This window comes from Passer domesticus, chromosome 1 (genome assembly GCF_036417665.1).
Source record: "Passer domesticus isolate bPasDom1 chromosome 1, bPasDom1.hap1, whole genome shotgun sequence".
Taxonomy (NCBI): Eukaryota; Metazoa; Chordata; class Aves; order Passeriformes; family Passeridae; genus Passer; species Passer domesticus.
The window spans coordinates 3,849,392-3,869,472 of NC_087474.1; the positions used below are offsets into that span (position 1 = coordinate 3,849,392).

The 20,081-nt window shown below is 49.6% G+C and overlaps 1 protein-coding gene across 6 annotated transcripts in view; it reads right to left on the reverse strand.

Moving 5' to 3' along the window:
- LOC135302560 (mitogen-activated protein kinase kinase kinase 3-like) overlaps positions 1 to 20,081 on the reverse strand; it is a 76,739-nt gene that overhangs the window by 13,618 nt on the left and 43,040 nt on the right. For 5 of the 6 annotated variants that reach the window (XM_064423175.1, XM_064423260.1, XM_064423556.1 and 2 more), the window contains 6 exons: positions 18,538 to 18,581; positions 17,454 to 17,553; positions 12,362 to 12,475; positions 10,748 to 10,859; positions 3,451 to 3,584; positions 842 to 915 (listed from right to left, as the gene is read on the reverse strand). In XM_064423175.1, the coding sequence (XP_064279245.1) occupies positions 842 to 915; positions 3,451 to 3,584; positions 10,748 to 10,859; positions 12,362 to 12,475; positions 17,454 to 17,553; positions 18,538 to 18,581 (578 nt within the window). The remainder of the gene's footprint in view (positions 1 to 841; positions 916 to 3,450; positions 3,585 to 10,747; positions 10,860 to 12,361; positions 12,476 to 17,453; positions 17,554 to 18,537; positions 18,582 to 20,081) is intronic. The other variant, XM_064423421.1, reaches the window with a different exon arrangement.

Genomic DNA, 20,081 nt, shown 5'->3' on the forward strand with positions numbered 1-20,081 from the left:
TGATGCAGATGGAAAAAAAAATAGACTGCTTCCCAAAAGGACACTGTGTCTTATCCACAGCTCACCCTGCACAGCAGCAAACACAGGGATTCTGTGCACGTGGGAGCTGGGATCCAGCTCAGTGGCAGCAGGCACTGAATCGCAGCCTGGCTTAGTACAACGTGTCCCAGTTGCTTCCTGCTGAGTAGCTAAACTTAGTTACTGCTCATCTGGTGTCCCCAGCACCTTGACTGACACGTCTGTGGCTGCTGGCACTCACAGGGGCTGCTGAGTTTGCCAGTGGTCAGTGGAGAGCAGACAGAGTGCCCGGGGAGGAGGAGGCACGGAGAGGCTGGTGGAATATTGACCTGGTGACTGCAGAGAGCCAGAGGGGAAGGAGGGTGGTGAAACACTGGAAAAGGTTGCCCAGAGAAATTGTGGATGCCCATCCCTGGAAGAGTTCAAGGCCAGGCTAAATAGAGCATTGAGTAACCTGGACTAGTGGAAGCTGTCCCTTCACATGGCAGGGGATTGGAACTGGATGATCTTTAAGGCCCCTTCCAACCCAAACCATTGTGTGATTCTGTGAGAATTTTCATCTCAAAAGGCAAAAAAAAAAGAAAATCTAGTCATAAAAAGTTAGGCTGTCCTTGTCCAGCTCAGATTACTGCAATTCAGATCATACCATTGCACAGACAGCTGTGCTAGGGTCTGGTTTTCAGCAACAAAGATAAATTTGCTTTTCTCAGGTGCCTCTTCTTCCCAACAGAAACCTCAGGGATTGCCACCGATCCTGTTGCTCTCCTGCTATGAAGCAGAGGCTGCAGTTCAGCTTGTGAACATGGTGACACACACAACTCACCTGTCCACAGACCTGTCCAGTGACTGACAGCTCCCAGACAGCGAATCATCGGGGCTGATGAAAGCTTCAAGCATCTGACAGAGAAAGAAAAGGGGAAACAATAAAACCATGCACTGTAGCTCTCCAAGCTCTAGAATGAGCAGACCTCTGCAGGCTCATCTATTTATGATGCCTCCTCTGCATTATTGTTCTCTCCAGCTGCTATTTGCTGGTAGGAAAACTGAAGCAAAGATCATTAGCACCCTGATGTTCAAAGCGTGCGGAGAAGTCAATGAGATTCAAAGTGCTCAAAGCATTTGTGAGAATAATAATATTACTATAAAGGAAAATATGTATCAGGACACAAACGATGTGCCCAAGGCCAAGTGGATATTGTGTACCACAGGCAGGATTGCAGCCCTGGGCTCCTGACTTCCCGAGCTGCCCTGGCACACGAGCCCAGCCTTCCTCTCTGCTGATAAGCGCAGCATCATCAGGGCTTTGGCTGGAAGAACCGGCTTGGCACTCACCAGCTCAGTGAGTCAAAACTGCATTTGTGTTGCTTCCTGGATGAGACATTGTACTGGCCAGGGTTATTTATAGCTGGCTAGTAACAATAGAGGGTTTGTAAGGAGTGGTAAACCCTGGAGCTGTGTGCATTTCCACATGGAGCAGAGCCTGCTCTGGGCCACACTGCGCTGCCAGCAGTGCCATGCTCCCTCCTGGCTGAGGACATTCACTAACCCCTGCTCCACAGCTCCTGGGAAAGCTGAGCAACAAGGGTTCAGCTTAACAAGGTTAAGGTTAACAAGGGTTAAACACCATGTGGAACCAACCTTTGCTGCTTCCCACATGGCTCCTCCTTCCCCAGCAGGCTCCCTTTCTCCCGGCTGTTCCCACCAGCCCTCCTCAGCCAGTTGTCAGCACAGCTCGTGCTGTTTTGGCCAGGCAGTCCCAGCTGCAAAGGGCAATTTCTCTCCTCTTCCTAGTTTGTACCCCAAAACCTCCTTCAAAATGCACTAGGCCAAAGAGGAGCAAGCACTCTGACAGAAGCCACTCCCCACCTCTGCCAGCCATGCCAGGTCTCTTCCAGCAGTTAAAGCTGAAACAGACTCATTTCTCAAAAGCATAAAATTGGGAATTGGAGCATGCTCCATACTCAGCCTCTGTTCATCTGCCAGGCTGGTCTCAAGACCACAGTTACATCACAGGCTTGCACAGGGGCATTCCCCAAAAGGCAGCAAGCTCCAGCTTCTGAGTGGTTTTGCTTGAAGCACATATGGAGGCAGCAGTACAAGAACATTCTGCAGGCAAAGCCCATACAGGGAAAAGCATAACTGCTCAATGAGGAAAGACCATAAACCCCAAACCATTCCCCAAACCCCTTTTCCCTGCTTTTAATTCACCAGCAAAGGTCTGTGGGCCACCCACAGAGTGATGCTGGGGAAAAGCAAGGAGAGCATCTGGGAACCTTCATCCAGAGCAGGCTCAGGGCTCTGAATTAATGGAGCTCCACAAACAGCCGGTGGAGCTGAGCTGATTTACACCCAAGGGGGTCACAGGGACCCTCCCCCTGCACACACACTTTGTCTTAATCCTCCCCAACATGTTTTGGAGGCATGTGAAAACAATAGAGAGCCAACTTTTGGCTGCAAGGAGCACACGATACATCTGTACTCTGACGCTGCCAAGACTCACCCGGAGTGACTTCTTATTTTATTAATGGCTGTATAATAAACTGTTGAAAACACAACTTTGCCATGGAAACACTGGCACAGCCTGCATGCAAATGTGGAGCCAGTGGGTGCTTTTGGGTGTAGGAAATACATATCTCCCCAGGAACATCCTTGGGGGCCAGCATAGCAGCCTGATGGATTGAGTTTAGTGCCTTCCAGATGTCCCTCCTGCAAACTTGGTGCTGTGTTTCCAAGAGTTTTGTAAGAATGGCGTGCTCAGACAGCCCAGCTGACTTCACAGGATCTCTACTAAACTCTTCAGAGCTACAGATTGAGCAGGAATGCAAATGGAGAGGGAAGTGTAAGGTGGTCCCTTGACACTGCAGGGTTTTGCTGACCATGGGTACCAAATTGACTGGAGGATGAGGTACTGCTCAGCACTGAGGAACTTGCTGCTCTTTTATTACTGAGGGACTGGAATATACACTTTCCTTATGAAGAGAGTTAAAAAAATATAAATGGGGGAAGGACAGAGACACAAAACCACAGAGGCTTTGGGCAAAGCCAAGAACTGTAACTGGAGCTCAGGCAGAAACACCACATGGGAAGCAGCCAGAGCTGCTGATATCCCCAGGCTGTTGCAATCGGTTGCTTGGCACATTCCCACATGGTCCTGGATCTGGGAATGCTGTGGCCATGAGGGTCTGGCAGCTGGTGCACACATGTGCCCCAGATTTCTGCTGCTCCAGAGCAACCTGAGGTGCCTGGGCACATCTGCCATCCCCACTGGCTCTCAGGGTTCCTGGAAATCAGACTTTCCCAGGCATGTCAAGCCCGGGGGCACCCATTCCTGGAAAAAGCTGGCCTGAGCCCCAGAATGTAATGGTGGGGGCAGCTCTCCCAGCAGAGCCAGCAGAGCTGTCCCGTTCCAGGCAGCCCCCCAGCCCCACTCACGTTCTGGTCCATGGTCTCGGGGATGAACTCGCCCTCGCTGTTGATGCTGGTGTAGGAGCCCTGGCGGGCGATCTGCTGCTGCTCCTCGGGAACGCTGCCCGGCGGCGGGGAGCTGCGGCCGGTGTGCAGGGAGCCTGGCACGGGGACAGACACGGCTCAAGGAGGGCACCCACCAACCCAAACCCTTCCACACGCACTGTCCCAGGGAGCACAGAGCTCCTGGGTGTCAGCACAGGGCAGTGTAATATGTGACACAGACTCCCAAGGTAGTCACAGAAGGCTAATTCACTTTATTAAGAAAGCCATTGTTTTTTATACCCTAATTCCCTACAGGTGGACTTGATTGGTCCTTTAATTAAAACACCATCAGCATTGGCTAATAAAGAAACCACCCTTTGGAAAACGTATCTCCATAACATATCCATCCCTATCTCTACATTCCACATGTTCACAACACCAGGTGCAACAAGTTAAGATAAGAACTGTTTATAATTCTTCTCTCTGAGCTTCTCACAGAGTGATGCCTGGGAATGTTGTCTGTTGCTCTCTGTGGCCAGAGAGCTGCTGCCACAGCTGGGTTTGGACTCATGAGGATGGGAATGGAGCTAGAGGTGTGATGCTGTTTATGGGCATCCTCCAAAGCTTTAGCACCAGGGAGGGTTTGTTACTGAGGGACCACACATCATGTAGCACCTTCAACACACCCTGGATCCTAAGATCTGACACTGTATCCAGGTGTGATGCTAGAAAGGAAAGAACTCTGGGAGTTCTGCTGTGATACAATCAGTCAGTCTCAAAGCAAACCACGAACCACAAACCCACCTCCCCTTTGACCTCTGGGCATTCCCTTCCTGGAACAGGTCACTGCCTTGTCCAGGCATGTGGGAAACAGCCTGGCTGTGCTCAATACAACATCATTCAAACACTTGGTATATGGAAAACAACTTGCACTCAAATACCCTCTTCTCCCCACCTTTCCCTACACAAAAGTAAAGACAAAGGAAAACCAGCCCTCAAACGCAAAAACCCCAGGGCAGGAATGACCTATGGGATCAGTTTGTCCCATTTTTGGCCAAGGGAATTGTCTCCCCTGTCTATAACCCCAGAGCCTCTACCCTGTGCATCCTATGCACAGACAGCAAAGTTTCCACTGGCTCCCTCACAGGGTTTGTTTAGCAGAAGGTGATTTCCATTTTGCACCTGGGATAGAACCCCACAGCTTCTTTAGGAAGATGTTCCATTCCTCCTGTTTATTCCCCCAAATCCACTCTATCCTTGTGCCTTTTGCAGCTTTAGGGATTGCTGCCCTTGCTTGGCCCAGCTGCAGAGTCTTGGCTCTGCTTGACTGCCTGCAGTCCCTCCCCTCCATCCCTGTGCTGTCATCACTCCAAGGCAAGGAATTGCTGACAGAGATCCGTGTGGATCCGTGCTGGAGCTTCAGCTGGCACCGTGCACCGTGAGCTTCCACACAACACAACAACTTGTTTTCATGCAGACTTCTGAAAAGTACACATCCTTGAGGAGATGGAAAGCACATGGAGATGTGTTTCCTCACATTTTGTATCCATTTTGTGGCACTCCTGCCAGTTCCTGGGTTCATTACCACCATTTGCTAACAATATGCCCGGAGCTGAGCACAAGAGAAAGGTACTGGGATGGGGCCTACCCCATCATGGAGAGCCAACACTGATCTATCCAACAACACTCCTGCCTCTTCTGCATCACAGTTACTGTGCCAGATGGATCTCTGGAATAAATCCATCTCTGTGATCAACACTACCAACCCGAGTTCCCACCTTTCACTTAAGCAGGATACACATCAGGAGCTGTGAATGTTAACAGTGTCACACCAGCATTAAAGATCATTAAATCAGGCCTTTTTGGATTTACACCAAACACACAGATTTGTCTGTCCATGCTACATCTTCCTTCTGATTCCTTGCTTAGATTGTAAAAATAAAAGTCGTATGGCTTTGAGTTACTTTTTTTTTCTTCTTCCTATTTTCTCCTTCACAGATTTCCTGCAGGATAAGAACACAGTGAAAAAACTCCAACTGAAGTAATGCCAAGATCAAGAGAAGAGAAACTCTCGAGTGCTGCAGCACTCATAACGAACTGGCTTTCCACCAGCCCTAAAACAAAACCAGTTGGGAAGTACAGCATCCTCTCTTTGAAGATAAATAAATAAACTTTTAACTGTTGAGCAGTTCAGGCACCCTGAATAAATCACTGCATCAGCAGCCCCTCGTTTGCTTAGCAGATGCCAATGTGGAATGCAGCACAAGGACATTTGGGTGGCTCTTGCCCCAAAAAGCTGCTGGAGGATTTAGTGAGGTGTAACTGCTGTATCCTAGCTCTGCTGAGCATTTCTGTTACTACTGATCCCTTTGCTATCCAGAAACCCTTTGACTAGGATTTTGCAAAGATCTGTACATGCCCTGCTTGATCTGAACCCAGGGAGTTAAACCAGATTTATCACAAGCACAAAGACTTCCCATGATCTCCCATCACCTGTAACAACTACTCCCAGCCATAGATCAGCTCTGTTTGACCTTCCAGAGTCACATTTCCTGCCAAAAGCTTTAAAAGGGAATAAGACACTAGCTATTTCCCAGCAGGTAAGGAAATTAAACAAAGTTCTTAGGCTTTTGCATGCTTGGAAACTGCTGGAGTGAAGCAGATCCCTTTTCAGCTAGGCTGTTTGGGTAGAAGTGCTGCCCAAAGTAATTTCTGCAGCTTCACATCTCCAGAAGTACTGGCTGCTGCTGCTTTGCATCCATGCATGTTCCTCCACCTGGGAGAAACATGGAGAGGTGCTGGGAGCAGAGCTCAGGAGCTCAGGGTTGATTCCCCACTCCAGCCCTATGCTGCTCTGGTAACAAAACCTCAGGCAATCCCAGTGCTGCTGGAGGAGGGGAGGAATGGAAAACAGGGCTCAGAGAAAGAGAGCAACAGTGGTACTTCATGGCAGGCTTAATTCATAGTGGGGAAAACACATTGGATATGCTGGATAATGCTGATGAATCCACCAGAGGAAGAAACAGACAGAAAAGGCCATATGTGCCCATTTGACATGTCACAGATGCTCCTCACCCTTGACCTAATACTCAAGAAACAGCAGCAGCACCAGGCAGGGAGAGGAGGCCCCCAGGGAACTGTCCTGGGGTCTGTGGGACAACATGTCAGCTCCAGTGGGGATGGGGCAGGCTGTGAGGCACTTCTGTGCAGGCAGAGTGCTGGTCGGATCTCAGCAGCTCTGTCTGGGATTCCTGAACTCAGAATTGGCCCTGGCTGAGCATCTGACCTCAGGTACCCTCTGCAGCAAGGTGCTCTGTGGGGGGAGTCCTGCTCCACTTACACACACAAATGTAAAGCCATAGATCTGAGAGGAGAGCACAGCGTGTCCTGAGGACACAGAGCCAGGACAGCACGGAGACTCAGAGTCACTGCTGGCACCCACTGGGGCCTTTCATGTTCCTTTCTGATATTTTATTTAAGAAGTGCCTTTCATGCAGTGTGTGCAGGGCTCGTGGTGCTGCACGTACAGGCAGCTCCCCCGTGCCAGGCTTGGCTTCCCTCCGCCCCCACATTCCCTGGCTTCATCTTCCCCTGCTCTTCCCAAAACTTCACCCACTGCTGACCAGCATCAAGCAGGGAAGAGAAGCCCCTGAACAGCCAGAGCTGGGGAGGGTTTGCTGGCAGCTGCCACCACTCACAGCTGCAGCCACAGGGAGCCCAGCCCTGGGATGACGTTCCCGAGCAAGGGGCACGACGTCAGGATGTGCTGCTCCTCTGAGCCCTGGCAGAAACACCAGGCTCAGGACAGGGCTGCACGGGAGAAAGAGAGAAACCTGCTGGAAATTTCTCTCTCTGGTCCTGTCAAGGGGAGCTGTGAGCAGATGGATCAAATCTCCCTCAATTTCTTCTTTTCCAGTGGGATCCCTACAAGCTTCCCTCCTCTCCTTGCTGATCCTTCTGAGCATGGATTTCTACATTTTGATTTGAGGCATATTTAGGGTACTTTTAAACTAACAAGCAAGACAGAACCTACTTTCTATCTCTAAAGCAGCTGGCATGATGCACATAGATAAATTTTCATACTCCTCTCAAAACAGAGCAGGTTTCATCCATCCTAACTCCTGCAATACTCCTGGTCTGGAGAGAGCTGGCAGGCACATGAAAACATAGCTCAGCAGCCTGGTTTTCCATGAAAAGAAACCCCAGTAAAATAAAGCTTCTGGTAAATGTTTCTACTGAAATGGTGATGCTGGAATGGGCTGTTAAATAATTTTTGGATAATGTTCTGAAACATGCATTTCTTTAAAGTAAATAAAAACAATCTGTTATCTGAAAATCCAGAACCCGACAAGTTTTCTTTTTTCAATTCAAGTTCTCTTGCACTTTTGCTGGCCACGAAAAAACTGGAAGGGGATTTCCACTGAAAAACTTTATGGAGAAAAAAAAAAAATATTGACTTTGCATAAGGTTTTTCAGGGACACGGCATGAAGACATTTTCTGCCCAGCAGAAGCAAAAATAGCTAAATCTTCCCCAGAACATCTACCTCCCTTCCAATGTGCTTGTGCCAATTACATACAGTTTTATTATTTTCCACTGCTGTTTACACGGCAGAGTCAGCAGAAAAACATGAGACATCTCAGAAACATGGAGAACATGACCCTGAACTACCTTTTAGTATAAAGACACTTTAAGTCTCCTTTTAAATGTGGTTTCAAGAGAAAAGCTGAACTGAATTAAGATCCTCTTTTGATAGCAACCACTTTGATGACAGCAGAAGGAAAACACTGTGAAATGCCTTGTGACTGCAAGGGAAGAAGAGTTTCTCCTAGAGAATTCCCAGCCTCTTAGGATGCCTTTTGACTATGCACCAAGTTCAGTGAAATCCCCACTGCAGGAAAACAAAACACAGCATCATGTCTGTCTGTCTGTCTGTTCCCTGATGCTGGGTTTTATGCTCCATTTGAGATGCTGCTCTCCCTTTCAGCTTGCTGGAGTTTCTGCCCAGCTGCTGGATCGCCCAGTTCTGACTCAGGAGGTCAAAAATGCATCTGCTGGACTGTGAGCACCCCCTAAGCAGAGCTGCAGCAGCTTCCTACAGACCCCAGATAACCCACAGAGAGGAGTGACCTTCTGTTGTCATGCTGAGGGCTTGCTGCAACCTCCTGGCAATACTGATGGCTTACATGGAAAAAGAAACAGGTATGACTGATGCTTACTTTTGCCACCTGACCATGTAAAAGTGCCAAGGACTGAGAGTTTGGCACATTAGTTCCTGAAAATCCCAACATTAGCACACTCTGCATCCCACAGCTGGTGCTGCCCACACTCACCCTCAGTTACCTTGATTAAAGCAGCACATTATGTCCATCCCTCCACTCTGCTCTTCAAGCACTCCCTCAAAATCCATTTGTACCTCAGGCTCTCACCCTTGCAGGGCTGATATCTCACCCTTTGTCTGCCTTGCCTTGGCTCAGGGCATCCTTAAGGCAGTGACACCTCACAGTCAGTGGTGCAGAGCTGGTCAGGAACCAGCAGCTCCAAGACAGGAAGGACAGGCCAAAGCATGTGTTGGAAATAGGAGTTGGTAGGAAAGGCTTAACTTTGCAAGAATCCATCTTCCCACTAGCACAGCTACACAGCTACACAAGGAATCAACCCTGCCCATCATGCTCAGGCTCACACGTCAGTGACAGCTCCCAGTGCCATGGCTCTTTGTTCATTAACAGCCTAACATGTACCAAAAAAACCCAAAAAACAAACAGGGCAGCAGAGAAGTTTTGCTCAAGCACATTTCCTGCTGAGACTCTGTGCTTTATGTGTGCTTTTCATTCAGGGTTATCTAGTGACTCTGCCAAACTCTCAAAAACCATGTGTGCTAGGAAAAAAAAAGATAGAAAAAGATAACCCTGTTACTTCCAAACACCAGGCTCAAGGAGAGCCCTTGCACATGTGCCACCCACCCCTGGCATCAGTGAGAGCTGGGCATGGCTGCACAAGGGCTATGCTGTCTGTAGAAAAGAACATTTTCTATACATCTTGTCTGAAATGCAGCAAACCACAGGATTTGTTATCAGCACAGGCTATGAAACAGAGAAGGGGTGAGTCCTTGGAGAAAAACACTCATTTGTTGCACAGAGAAGAGTTTGGAAGTGTTTACTGCCATATAAGTACAGAGGATCTTTAGAGGATGAAGTATTTCTCCATGCGTATTTCTGAAGGAGGGCCCCACTTCATTCAAGGCTGCCAGTTCTACAGCTGGCAAGTACTTGCATGAAAATGGTAAAGATCTGTAGAAATTACCCTATAACCTGCAGCCAGAGACACAGCAGAGAACATTCACTGTGTGAAAAAGTCATTCATCCTGCCTGCAGGCTGGAATATGAATAATTCTGCTCCTGCTACAAAGCCCTACATACTGCTTTACCAGCTCTGCACTCTACAAAATCCTCCAAGGTTCTTCACACAAAAGCTCCTACAGACAGCTCACCAACAGGATTGCAAAAAGCTCAGAGTATTTTAGAAAGCAAGGAAAGCATAAACTCAAGCTCAGGAAACCAAACAGAAAACAAAACAAGGCTACAAACAAACTCCAGTCCCTACAGGGCTGCAAGAGGAGATCAGCTGTTTGCCAGCCTGGTTTCAGGGGTTGCAGCACCTACTTCCAGCACCTCTAGGGAAAGGGATGATCCCTCTCTCTGGAATGACACCACTGCACAAATGCCCCTGAGAAACCCCAGAAACAGCTACCACAGATGGCATTTCACCCACAAGAACAGACTGGTGGCACACAGACACCTATTTGGTCTTTATATGGTGAAGCTGGTCCCAGCCCAGGAGCTAAGGAGCCTGAGCCCACTCTGCTACATTATCCTGCCTGAGAAAAGGGGACAGAAACTCAGAGATCAACAGCACATGCTTAAAGGAATAACCAAAGGTCCCAAACAGCCTTGGCTTTCTACAGATTATCACCCTTCACTTTGATAAAGCTCAGTGGAATCAAATCAATTTTTATCACTGCATTTCCCACCCCCAAGTGACAGCCCTGGTGCCCCATTCTCTTCACTCCTGTGCTCAGAGTGGCTCTGCTCAGCACAGACCTGCAGAGCCTCTCTTCCTCAGGCTGAGGACGAGCACACTACACTGAGTCACTCTGGGGGACAGCAGGGTGGCTTTCCAGCCTGTAACACCCACGGGGTTGTGACAAAAGAAGAGGTTTGAGGGTGGTGGCCAGGTGGAAGCAGCAGAGAGCTCCCCAGGGAGAGCTGTGTTGCACTGACCTGTGGAATACTTGCGCGTCCTCTCCGAGTCTTTGTACAGGGAGCCCATGATATCACCCATGGATCTGGAGATCCTCATCTCATGCTGCTTGCTGTTGTTGGGCTGCAGGAGCTGGTGATCAGACAAAGGGAATGATCAGAATTGGCCAGAGCCCTGTGGACACACCATGTGAAACCCTGTATTTGGCTCCCAGCGACCCTATTACCCAAGAACTACTGAAAAAAAAAAAAAACAAACAAAGAAAGAAGACATGCACGTAATCTAGAGTGATCCAAAAACCATTCACAAACAATTCACATCTGCTAATGAAACAGTCTAATAAGACTAAGCTCCCACAGATAATGGCAAATACAGATATTTGACATAAAAGACTGTTCCTGCACTTCGTATGTCCAGAAAGGTACAGAGACTGATCACTGGACTGAAAACACTTGCAATCCCAAAATCAGCCCTCTCCTCCCTGCTCCCTAGACTCCAGTGGCAGCTGAGGCACTGCAGAGGTTCCTCTGCAACAGGGCAGAGGAACAGAGAGGGGAAGGTCAGGGAAAACAGGTAAGGGAAGAGCAAAGAGAATCATATCCAGCTGGTAACTTGGTAGTGGCCAGGTTTTACTAAGATTCTAAGACCACATGCCACAGTGAACTGTGATTTTATGATAATTTTATGCATGACCTCAGAACCGTGTGCTCTCACACACAGGAGCACGGCCACACGCTTCAGGAAGAGATGGACCTGCTCCTAAGGGCAGGCAGGGATCTACCTGGCCCCTGCTCTCAGCAGCTGACTTGCAGTACTGCTGTGCTCCCACAGATTGCCCCATTTCCCCCCAGGGTTTAGGAAACCCCAACTGATGCCTCAGTTTCCCCTGGGACTTGCTCCCTGCACTTCCCAAGCCTCTCAAAAAGAGTGGAGAAGCTGCAAGGGCTGTGAGCACCCGGAGAAGAATGGGGATAAGTGAGTTTCAAGACTCCCAATCTCTCCAGTACTTCTAGGAAACAAAGAGAAGAAACAGAGTTGCAACATCCACAAATCCCTTGCCTTACAGCCTGTGCTTGGGGCAGCACGACATGTGCTTTGGCAAGACACTCTGTGCAAGCGAGGTCAAGCTAACAGGCTTAACTGCAAAACCACTGAGCTCAGGAAAAAGCTAATAAATAAATAAAGATGGAAAAAAACCAGGCAGTTCTGCATGAGACCGAAGGATTCTCCAGTTTGCTCTTCCCAGCCTTCAGCACGGCTGCAGCACGTGCAGGGAACAGTCCCCACGCTGCCACCCAGCATGGCCAGGGCCAGGGCATCACCCTGAACACAGAGAGTGAAAAGGAATGGTGGCAGCACCTCCAGACAGAAAGCACAAGGAGTCCTCTCAGCCTTTAGCCTTGTTTGAGGGTCAGCCTGGTATTTAACCCCTCACAGGATGCAGGAGCCAGAGGGAGCTGAGCTCAGCCTCTCACAGGAAGATTTCCGAGCAGCTGAGCCAGAGCAGGGCTGAGCCCCCTCATAACCAGCCTGCCCTCTGCTCTGCACCCTCAGGAGACTCCTTTCCACTCCCCAGCACAACAACAAGGCATGGCAGGCCGCACACAGAAGAGCAGAGAAGGTGAAGGGCTCACATTCGCTTTCTTTGGAGCGCTCACAAGGATCCGCAGGCTCTTCAGGGAAGGGCTCAGCTCCAACTGTTCCATCGCTTTGTCCAAATCTTCCTGGGATTTCAGTGGGATCAGGAGCTGGAAGGGATTAAACAAACACCAGAGGATGGCAATGTCACACTTCTGGGTAAACAGAAGGAGGCAGATTCCTACAGGGAGCAGCCTGGGAATGGGGGATGAGGGAGGAACCCAAGGAGGCGATGGAAAACAGGGCCCCCATGCCCTCCAGTCCTAATATTTTCTTCCAAGACCTCATTTACCAAAGAACAGATGCAAAAAAAAGTCACAACAAACAACATCTGCAAGGAGAAAGCTTAAAGGTCACACCAGCAATCCAGTGTGGGAAAAGGAGAGGGCTGGGATGAAACTTTGGGATTGCTGCCTGCTGTTCTGGGGCTGCTGTGATTCTGCAGCAGGACCTGCTGCTACCCAGCCCCAAAACAACCCCACACGTTCTTGCTGGGTTGATGGTCATGCAGTGGTGCTCCAAGACACCAGTGAGTTGTACCCAAGGATTTACTCTGGTAGATGCCTTGGGCCCTTCCCTACTGCTGCAATCTCTGTTCCTGCACACTGACACAGATCCCTAGTGTCTGGCCATCAGGTGAAACCAGGGAACATCCCACAAATAAAAGTCTTTTCCCTTTTGATGTGAAAGGTGTGCGTTGCTCTCCTTCCAAGAACCACTTCTTTCACTCCCAGCAGAACAAATTCAGCTTCTGCTCTTTGTAAGAACAGAGAACTACACATTGCTGTGTCTGTCAGACAGCAAAAAGTCCTGATGTTTTCCTGGGAAAAGGAAATGGCAGACTATTGCCCTCATACCTCCACGGGGAATGTGACCCTGCCAACCTCGCTGTGTGGTGTACCATGTCCTGCAGACAGCCTGCAAAGCCTGACACAGCTGCACTTCAGAGGAGCTCTGTGGCCTTCTGCTGCCCTGGGCTAAGATTAAAAGCACAACTTCTTGCCCCTCATTCCAGGATATTCTGCCTAATCTCTTCCCAAACAGGCCTCAGCCTCTGCAGGTTGCCTCGGGCACTGGATCCAACACAGCACATGTTATTCTCATGCCTGTGCCAAAGTACACTGCAACTCCACTGACCAAAGGCACCGAGCAGCCACAGCTCCCAGCAGGCTCTCACTGGGAGCCACAGCTTCCCAGAACTCCTGAAAGGTGGCTCAGCCCTCTGGGTGAGCAGAGCTCCTGTCCCCAGCCACAGCAAACCCACCTCAGAGCAGCTGCCACACAAGGTGATGCTCACAAGCCCACTGGGACAACCTTTTTGATCCCAGGGTGGTGCCAAGGGTTTGGCTGGTGGCCTGTAGGCAAATACACCTCAGGCTGTGTGCTCCTGGCCAAGAAGGCCAGTGATACCCTGGGGAGCACTGGGAAGAGCACTTGCAGCAGGTCAGGGAAGGGATCCTGCCCCTCTGTCCAGCCCCGTGAGCACATCTGGAGTGCTGTGCCCAAGAGAAAACACATCTGGACTCAAGAGAGACAGGCAGCTCCTGCAGCAGGGCCAGCTGAGGCTGCAAGGAAGATGAAGGGATTGGAGCATCTCTCTTAGGAGGGAAGGCTGAAGGAGCTGGAGCTCTTCAGGCTCAAGAGGAGACGCTGAGAGGGGACCTCATCCCTGTCTGTGCCTGTCTGCAGGGAGGGCTCGGAGCAGGGACCAGGCCCTGCTCTGTGGGGTGCAGCAATGGCACCAAAGGAATGGGCTGGAACTGATGCCCAGGAAGTTCCCTCTGGACATGAGGCAGAACTTCTTCCCTGTGCAGTGACTGAGCCCTGAACAGACTGTCCAGAAAGACTGTGGGGTCTCCCTGCCTGGGGATATTCCAGAACCATCCAGACACAACCCTGTGCCATGTGCTTCCCTCTCTCTTCTTGTCCCTGCTGAAGAAGGGAGGTTGAACCAGATCACCCTTTGTGGTGCCTTCCAGCCTGACCCATTCTGTGATCCTGTGATTTCCTCTCATCCTTCATTTATATTTGACTGAACAACCTGTATTGCCCACAGATATCAGACAGAGTATGTTTCCTAAGTGCAGTTCCCAGCCTGATCCCTTAAGCAGTAGAGGTGGAGAGATTCCCTTGGGGCACTGCTTAACTCTCCTGAGGTTCACAAAGGCTCTGCCTCAAGCACACAAGGCTCCTCCTCTACACACCCCCAGACAGAACTGAGAATGGTGGAGAGCTGCTCTCCCTTGTTTCACCACCAAGGAGAATTTGAACTGTAAGCTCAGCCCCACTGCTCACCCATCCCTTCACTGAGCTGCTCACAAGTGCTCAGAGCAATCCCCCAGCTGCTGCTCTGAACAGAATGTTCTGTAGGTCACTCCATCTCTCTCCAACATCACAACATGAACATGTTTGCATGCCTCCTTCAGAGGAGCCAAAAACATCAGGGAGAAATTGCCCTCTTGTAAAAGGGATTGGAGCCAAGTATTTAGCTTGGCTTTACCTATTACCCACATCTGGAGAGAAAATTCTGCTCCGTTTGGCTTCCAGACTGTGGCACATATGGATATCAGGAACAGGTATCTGCTAGGCATGAAAGTCAAAACAGACTCATGCAGAACCATGGAGGTAATTGCCAGGGTGGATTTCCAGAAACTGGGTTTATTTGATCTAAAGACTGAGTAGCTGTGATTAACAGCAAAGTTTACCTACACAGAAGTTGCACAAACAGAGCTTATTGGATTTTTTCCTTGCTTTTAAATAGATTCCTCCCCTGGAGCCTGATGTTTTAGTGGGGGACTTGATGGTCTCTCCAGGGCAGGTTGAAAATGTGAGAGCAAAGGCTGAGGTTTCACCAGCTACAGCAGCACTGTCAGACCTCACTCCTAAGACACCGCAGAAAGCCAAAGAATTGTAGGAAACAGGGTTAGGGAAAAATCTGAGAGGTCAATTAGTTCATCTTCCTGCCCAATGCAGGACCAACTGGCATCAACAATTCTCGACAAATGTTTGTTAAATATGCTTTTATCTCCTCCCTCCCCTCTGCCATTTCCCCAGGCTTGAACTCTCCCTAAGCTCCCAGAATGATGCTGAGGGGCAGCCTGGGAGGAGACAGCAGGAGGTCAGAAGAGAAGTGGTGGCACAGGGAGGTTCAGTGAACTTCTGCCCAAGGTCACACACAAGCTGGTGTCTGTGCTGCCCCTGGCCAGGCCAGGCTTTGCTGTCCCACTCCTCAGAAAGATGAGCCCAGCCTAGAGCTAGCACAGACATGCCCCACGGGGGACACCCATGGCCAGGCCCTGCTCTTATCTACAGCAGCCCCAGCCTGCTGATTCCGTGGTCCCACCAGGATGTGATTCATGTGTGCCCCTGCTCCACCCAGCTGGCATGCTCATCTCACTGAGCCTGGCTTCAGGACACCTCTTCCACCAGGACAGGCATTGCCACTCAGTGAGATTCTGCAGGGGCCTGCTGACCTCAGTCTAAATTTGGTCTACGAGGTGCCACTGCAGGAGAGGTGTCTGATGGCAGCAAAGAATTACTGCACAGCTCCCTTGGGCATAAAGACAGGGTGAAATATTTAACTGCAATGAGTCTGTGGTCATGTTCCCTCTGAAACTTGCAGTCATGACACCCAAACCCCTGAGCCAGGAGCCAGATGCTGGGGTGTCACCACATGTGCACGTAGGCTGTGTCCCCAAAGATCCCTCTTGTCTGTTTACAGTGTTTCCAGAGCAACAACCCTGAGTTGCTATTCCTCAGACATCTTCCCAAAGCTGTGGGCTCTCACGAGGTGGAACTTTTAAGCGTAGGAAAACCAAGCACTGCCCTAAGAAACCAGGAGTACCCAAAGGCCTGCTCATGGCCCTGCTATGTGCTGTGCACATGGCAGAAAAGACAGTCTCTAACATGGGATAAAATGCATTATTTAAGCTTCTGTTTGCTGTTGTTGGAAAGAAATCCTCTTCCAGTGGGAAGAAACCTGGAATGAAATTAGTCATTCCTGGGGAATTCAATGGCAGGCTTTTCCCAGGGGGGCTGTCAAAGAATGCCCAAGATTAGAAACCTGACTGCATTCAAAGTCAAAACCCAGTGGACACTTTGGTATCATGAGGTACCTATTGTAAAAGAATAGCAACTTGCTTTGTGGAACAAATCTCTATTGAAACAGAAGGGAGAAAATAATAAATGGGGTGAAAAAAAAAGAAGAAAGGTCTCTTCAGGATCTCTCTCTCCATTCATACTCTAATCAAAGGCTGCAGGTCATCTACAATTAATACTTGAACAAGCCAGCTGCCAGGCAGATCCAAAAGGATCTGTGTTTAAAAGCCCACCTCTTTGCCATTTGGCCCTCTCCTCCTTCCCAAAGCCAAACCCACCCTGTGAGTCCAGTGGCTGGAGATGCCCCACAGGAAAACACTGAGCACACCAAAGGAGATGCCAAGGATTTCCCCCTTCTGCTAACAGCCCTCAGCAGGGCTTTCACACACAGTGCTGGGCTCAAAAGTGGGACAAACACAGAGGCCTATGTGATGAAGGATGGAGGAGAAAGACCTCCTAGCCTTAAAATGCAAGGCTTGCAGAGGGAGGGCTCCTTGGCTGCTTTTATGTGGCCACAGGGGCTGCTGGAGGAACGTCCAGTGATGCACATTTCACTGCAGACCCAGCCACAAGAACGTGCACGTCGTGCCGGGGGTTTGGGTGAGACAAAGTCAGGGCTGGATAAAAGAACACTGTGTGAGCAGCACTGTCCCTCCTGCCCTGCACTTCACGCTCCTGCAACTGCCCCCGAGGTGGGAAGGCTTCACATCCCTGATGGAGTGAGGGGAAAGACAATGTTCCTGTGTAACAGGCCTTCCTTAGAATGATTTTGACAAAGGAAAATCCTGGCTTGGGGGCTGAGAATCCCTCTGAGCTGTGTTCACACCACAGCTCTTGTGCACTCACTAGCTGGGAGCCACAAAATAAGGTTATTTTTCTTCAGATCCAAGTAAAACACAGAATCAGGGCCTTCAGAACAAACCACTGCTCAATCCTGAAGTTGGCAGCAGGCACCCCAAAGCTGCCCCTCAGCAGAAAGGAGAAGAGTACCTCATTGTTCACACAGACCAAGTCCATCGTCTGCCCAAAAGCGTCCGTGACCTTCTGCACCACTTCCTTGAATTTGACTGGTCTTGGAAACTGGATAATCCTGTAAACACAAACAAATACAACAACAGTCTCAGTTTAGCAGAAGCATACTGGAATTTGGGATTTGACTGACAGTACTGAAGAAAGGGCTTGTATTCCATCATGAAGCATAAAGACTGCTCCTTGTCCTTGCACTCACAGAAATGCTGCTCCTCTGCTGTGCCCAAGAGGGGACCTGACAACTCTGCAAGAATATCTACCAATAATCTTTGTGCAGCTCCTCTGCTCCTCCCTCTAACATGAGTACAGGTGGAAAAAAAAAGGAAGTCCAGCAGCACTCCATTGGAGAAATCCCAGATCAGGCAATGGTCAGTGATTTATCATCTCTGTTTTCAGCAGGAGGCTCTGAATGGGGAGGAGGGCTGGAAGTGGGGACGATGCAGTTTGGCATCCTGTGACACTCCTGTACCATCACACACAGCACCTCTATAGGTACTCACAGCAGGTAGAGTCTAACCCTAAAATAACACTACTTAAATTTTCTTTGGCTTTAACATGCATCTTGGACCATCAGCCTGTGTCCTGCCCTGTCACAGTCACCAAGCAGAGGTGATTCCATGAAAATGTCAAGCAGGGAAGGGCGGACAAGCTTTAACTCCCAGCCCTATTTTTATGGGACCCATGCCCAAAATCTGGTTATCTTAAGTAAGTGTCATGGACTGCTAATCAAAGGACACATTTCTGTAGAGTTCCAGCTCCACTGTGGGTTCAGCAGGGCTCAAGAATTAACAAGAGAAAAGGTTCCAAGTGTGCTCCCAATGTCCTTGGTAAAAGAGGCATTTAATGACTTCCAGCTTGGAACCATTTTGCCTGTGTGCAAATCCCAGGAGCTTCTTGTGGCAAATGGGATGATGAGGCAGGGCTCTTGCATATACAAGTGAAGCTGATTTTAGGGGAATGAATCCTGGCTGAAGTCAGCTGGACAGTGTTGGGTGGAAAAGGTATTTTTTCCCTGTGTTCACAGGGGACTGGAGTAGGTACCTACCTTTTCTCTCCTTCATATTCAAACTTGATCCTGACATTTCGCTGCTGAAAGAAAAAGCAGAGAATGGTGAGGTCCTAAACTGCATCCTGGATTGACCCACAGACCCAAAGCTGACAGGAGCTCTCAGGGAGACTCTCCTAACTCTGTAATGCATCTGGTTCATTTAGGCCAAGCTGCCTGGTGGACTCACAACCTTAGGGGACACTCCACACTGCTGAGGAATGTGCTTGTCAAAAAATAAGCTCTTCTGTAAGCAAGAAGACAGTCTCCTCTAGAACTGTTAGTCTTAATAAAATGAATTCATAAGGCTGAAAATGGTTCTGAACTCTTGGGAGCAAGGCACTAATATCAAAGAGGCCAATATGGCAAGTGTCTGGTGCCTGTCCACCTTCAGTGCTTCCCATGGTTTCACCCCAGTACTTTTCTGTTGGAAACCCAAAAAACAAAGCTCAAAGGATGCTTACTAGTACACAGGAATATTTGGGGTGAAGAATTAAGACTCAAAAGCAAGCATTCTCTAATGGAGGTGGAGACAGTCTTAAATTTTAAAGCCAACAGTGGTGGGATGGTTGAAGGGCTGGTTGCTACAAAATGCAAAGTGTATGAGGCCCAATACACGATGCACAGCCAATGCCCCCCCTGAACTGACCCACTGCTCACCTCAAGAGAAACCACAAAATTTACCCAAAGAAGAGCCAGTGGAATCACAGGCACACTGGGCACACAGCTGTGCAGGAACCAGTAAAAAACACTTCTCCCATCCTCTGTTTGTGCATATTTAGCAGCAATCAAGACCACAAGGAGCTTTTTCATTCCTTCAGCTCCTCAGGCCAAGTCTGAGCCAAGCATCCCTCTAGCATCCCTTAGATCATTCCAGGACTTTCCGACGGTCTCCAACGCAGATCAAACCCCTCTTTACTCCCCAGACCAGGTCTAGTCACCCCACTTAACCAGCATTTTCCTCCCCACAGTGCCCACCAGCCTCCTCAAACAGCTCTCTTCCCATGCAGGGAGAAGTGCTGGCCACCTCCCTCCGAGGTGTAACCGCAGGGAGGGCTCGGTCCCGCGCCACCGGCGTCTCGCAGGGATAACTCCCAGCTGGGTGGGTGACAGCCCTTCCTGAGCACAGCACTTATCTCTGGGCCTGGGCTGCCAGTGTGTGAAGGCACACTTTCCATCCTCTCAGAGGGAAAGCAGAGCTGCAGTGAAACAGCTTTGTTCCTAACGAGGAAAACGAGCTGGACCGGCGCCCTCGGGTTTGTTTTTCGACCGACAGCTCCTCAAGTTCTGCAAACACCCACTGAAATTCAGGAAGTCAAGGCTGGAGGCAATTCTGTTGAAAAGCTTGAACAGATTGAGGGTAAACACGCTGGATCACCCAAAATGCATCCTTGTTATCTCTGCTCGTGGCATTTTCTGTGCTTCCGGAAGGGCTGGGAAGAACCAGTGCTGGGACAGTCACCAAGTGGGGCACTCCAGCAGCGATACAGCCCTGTGCTACACAGGCACTTACATCACCTCGCTGGCTAAAGCCAGTTCTCCAG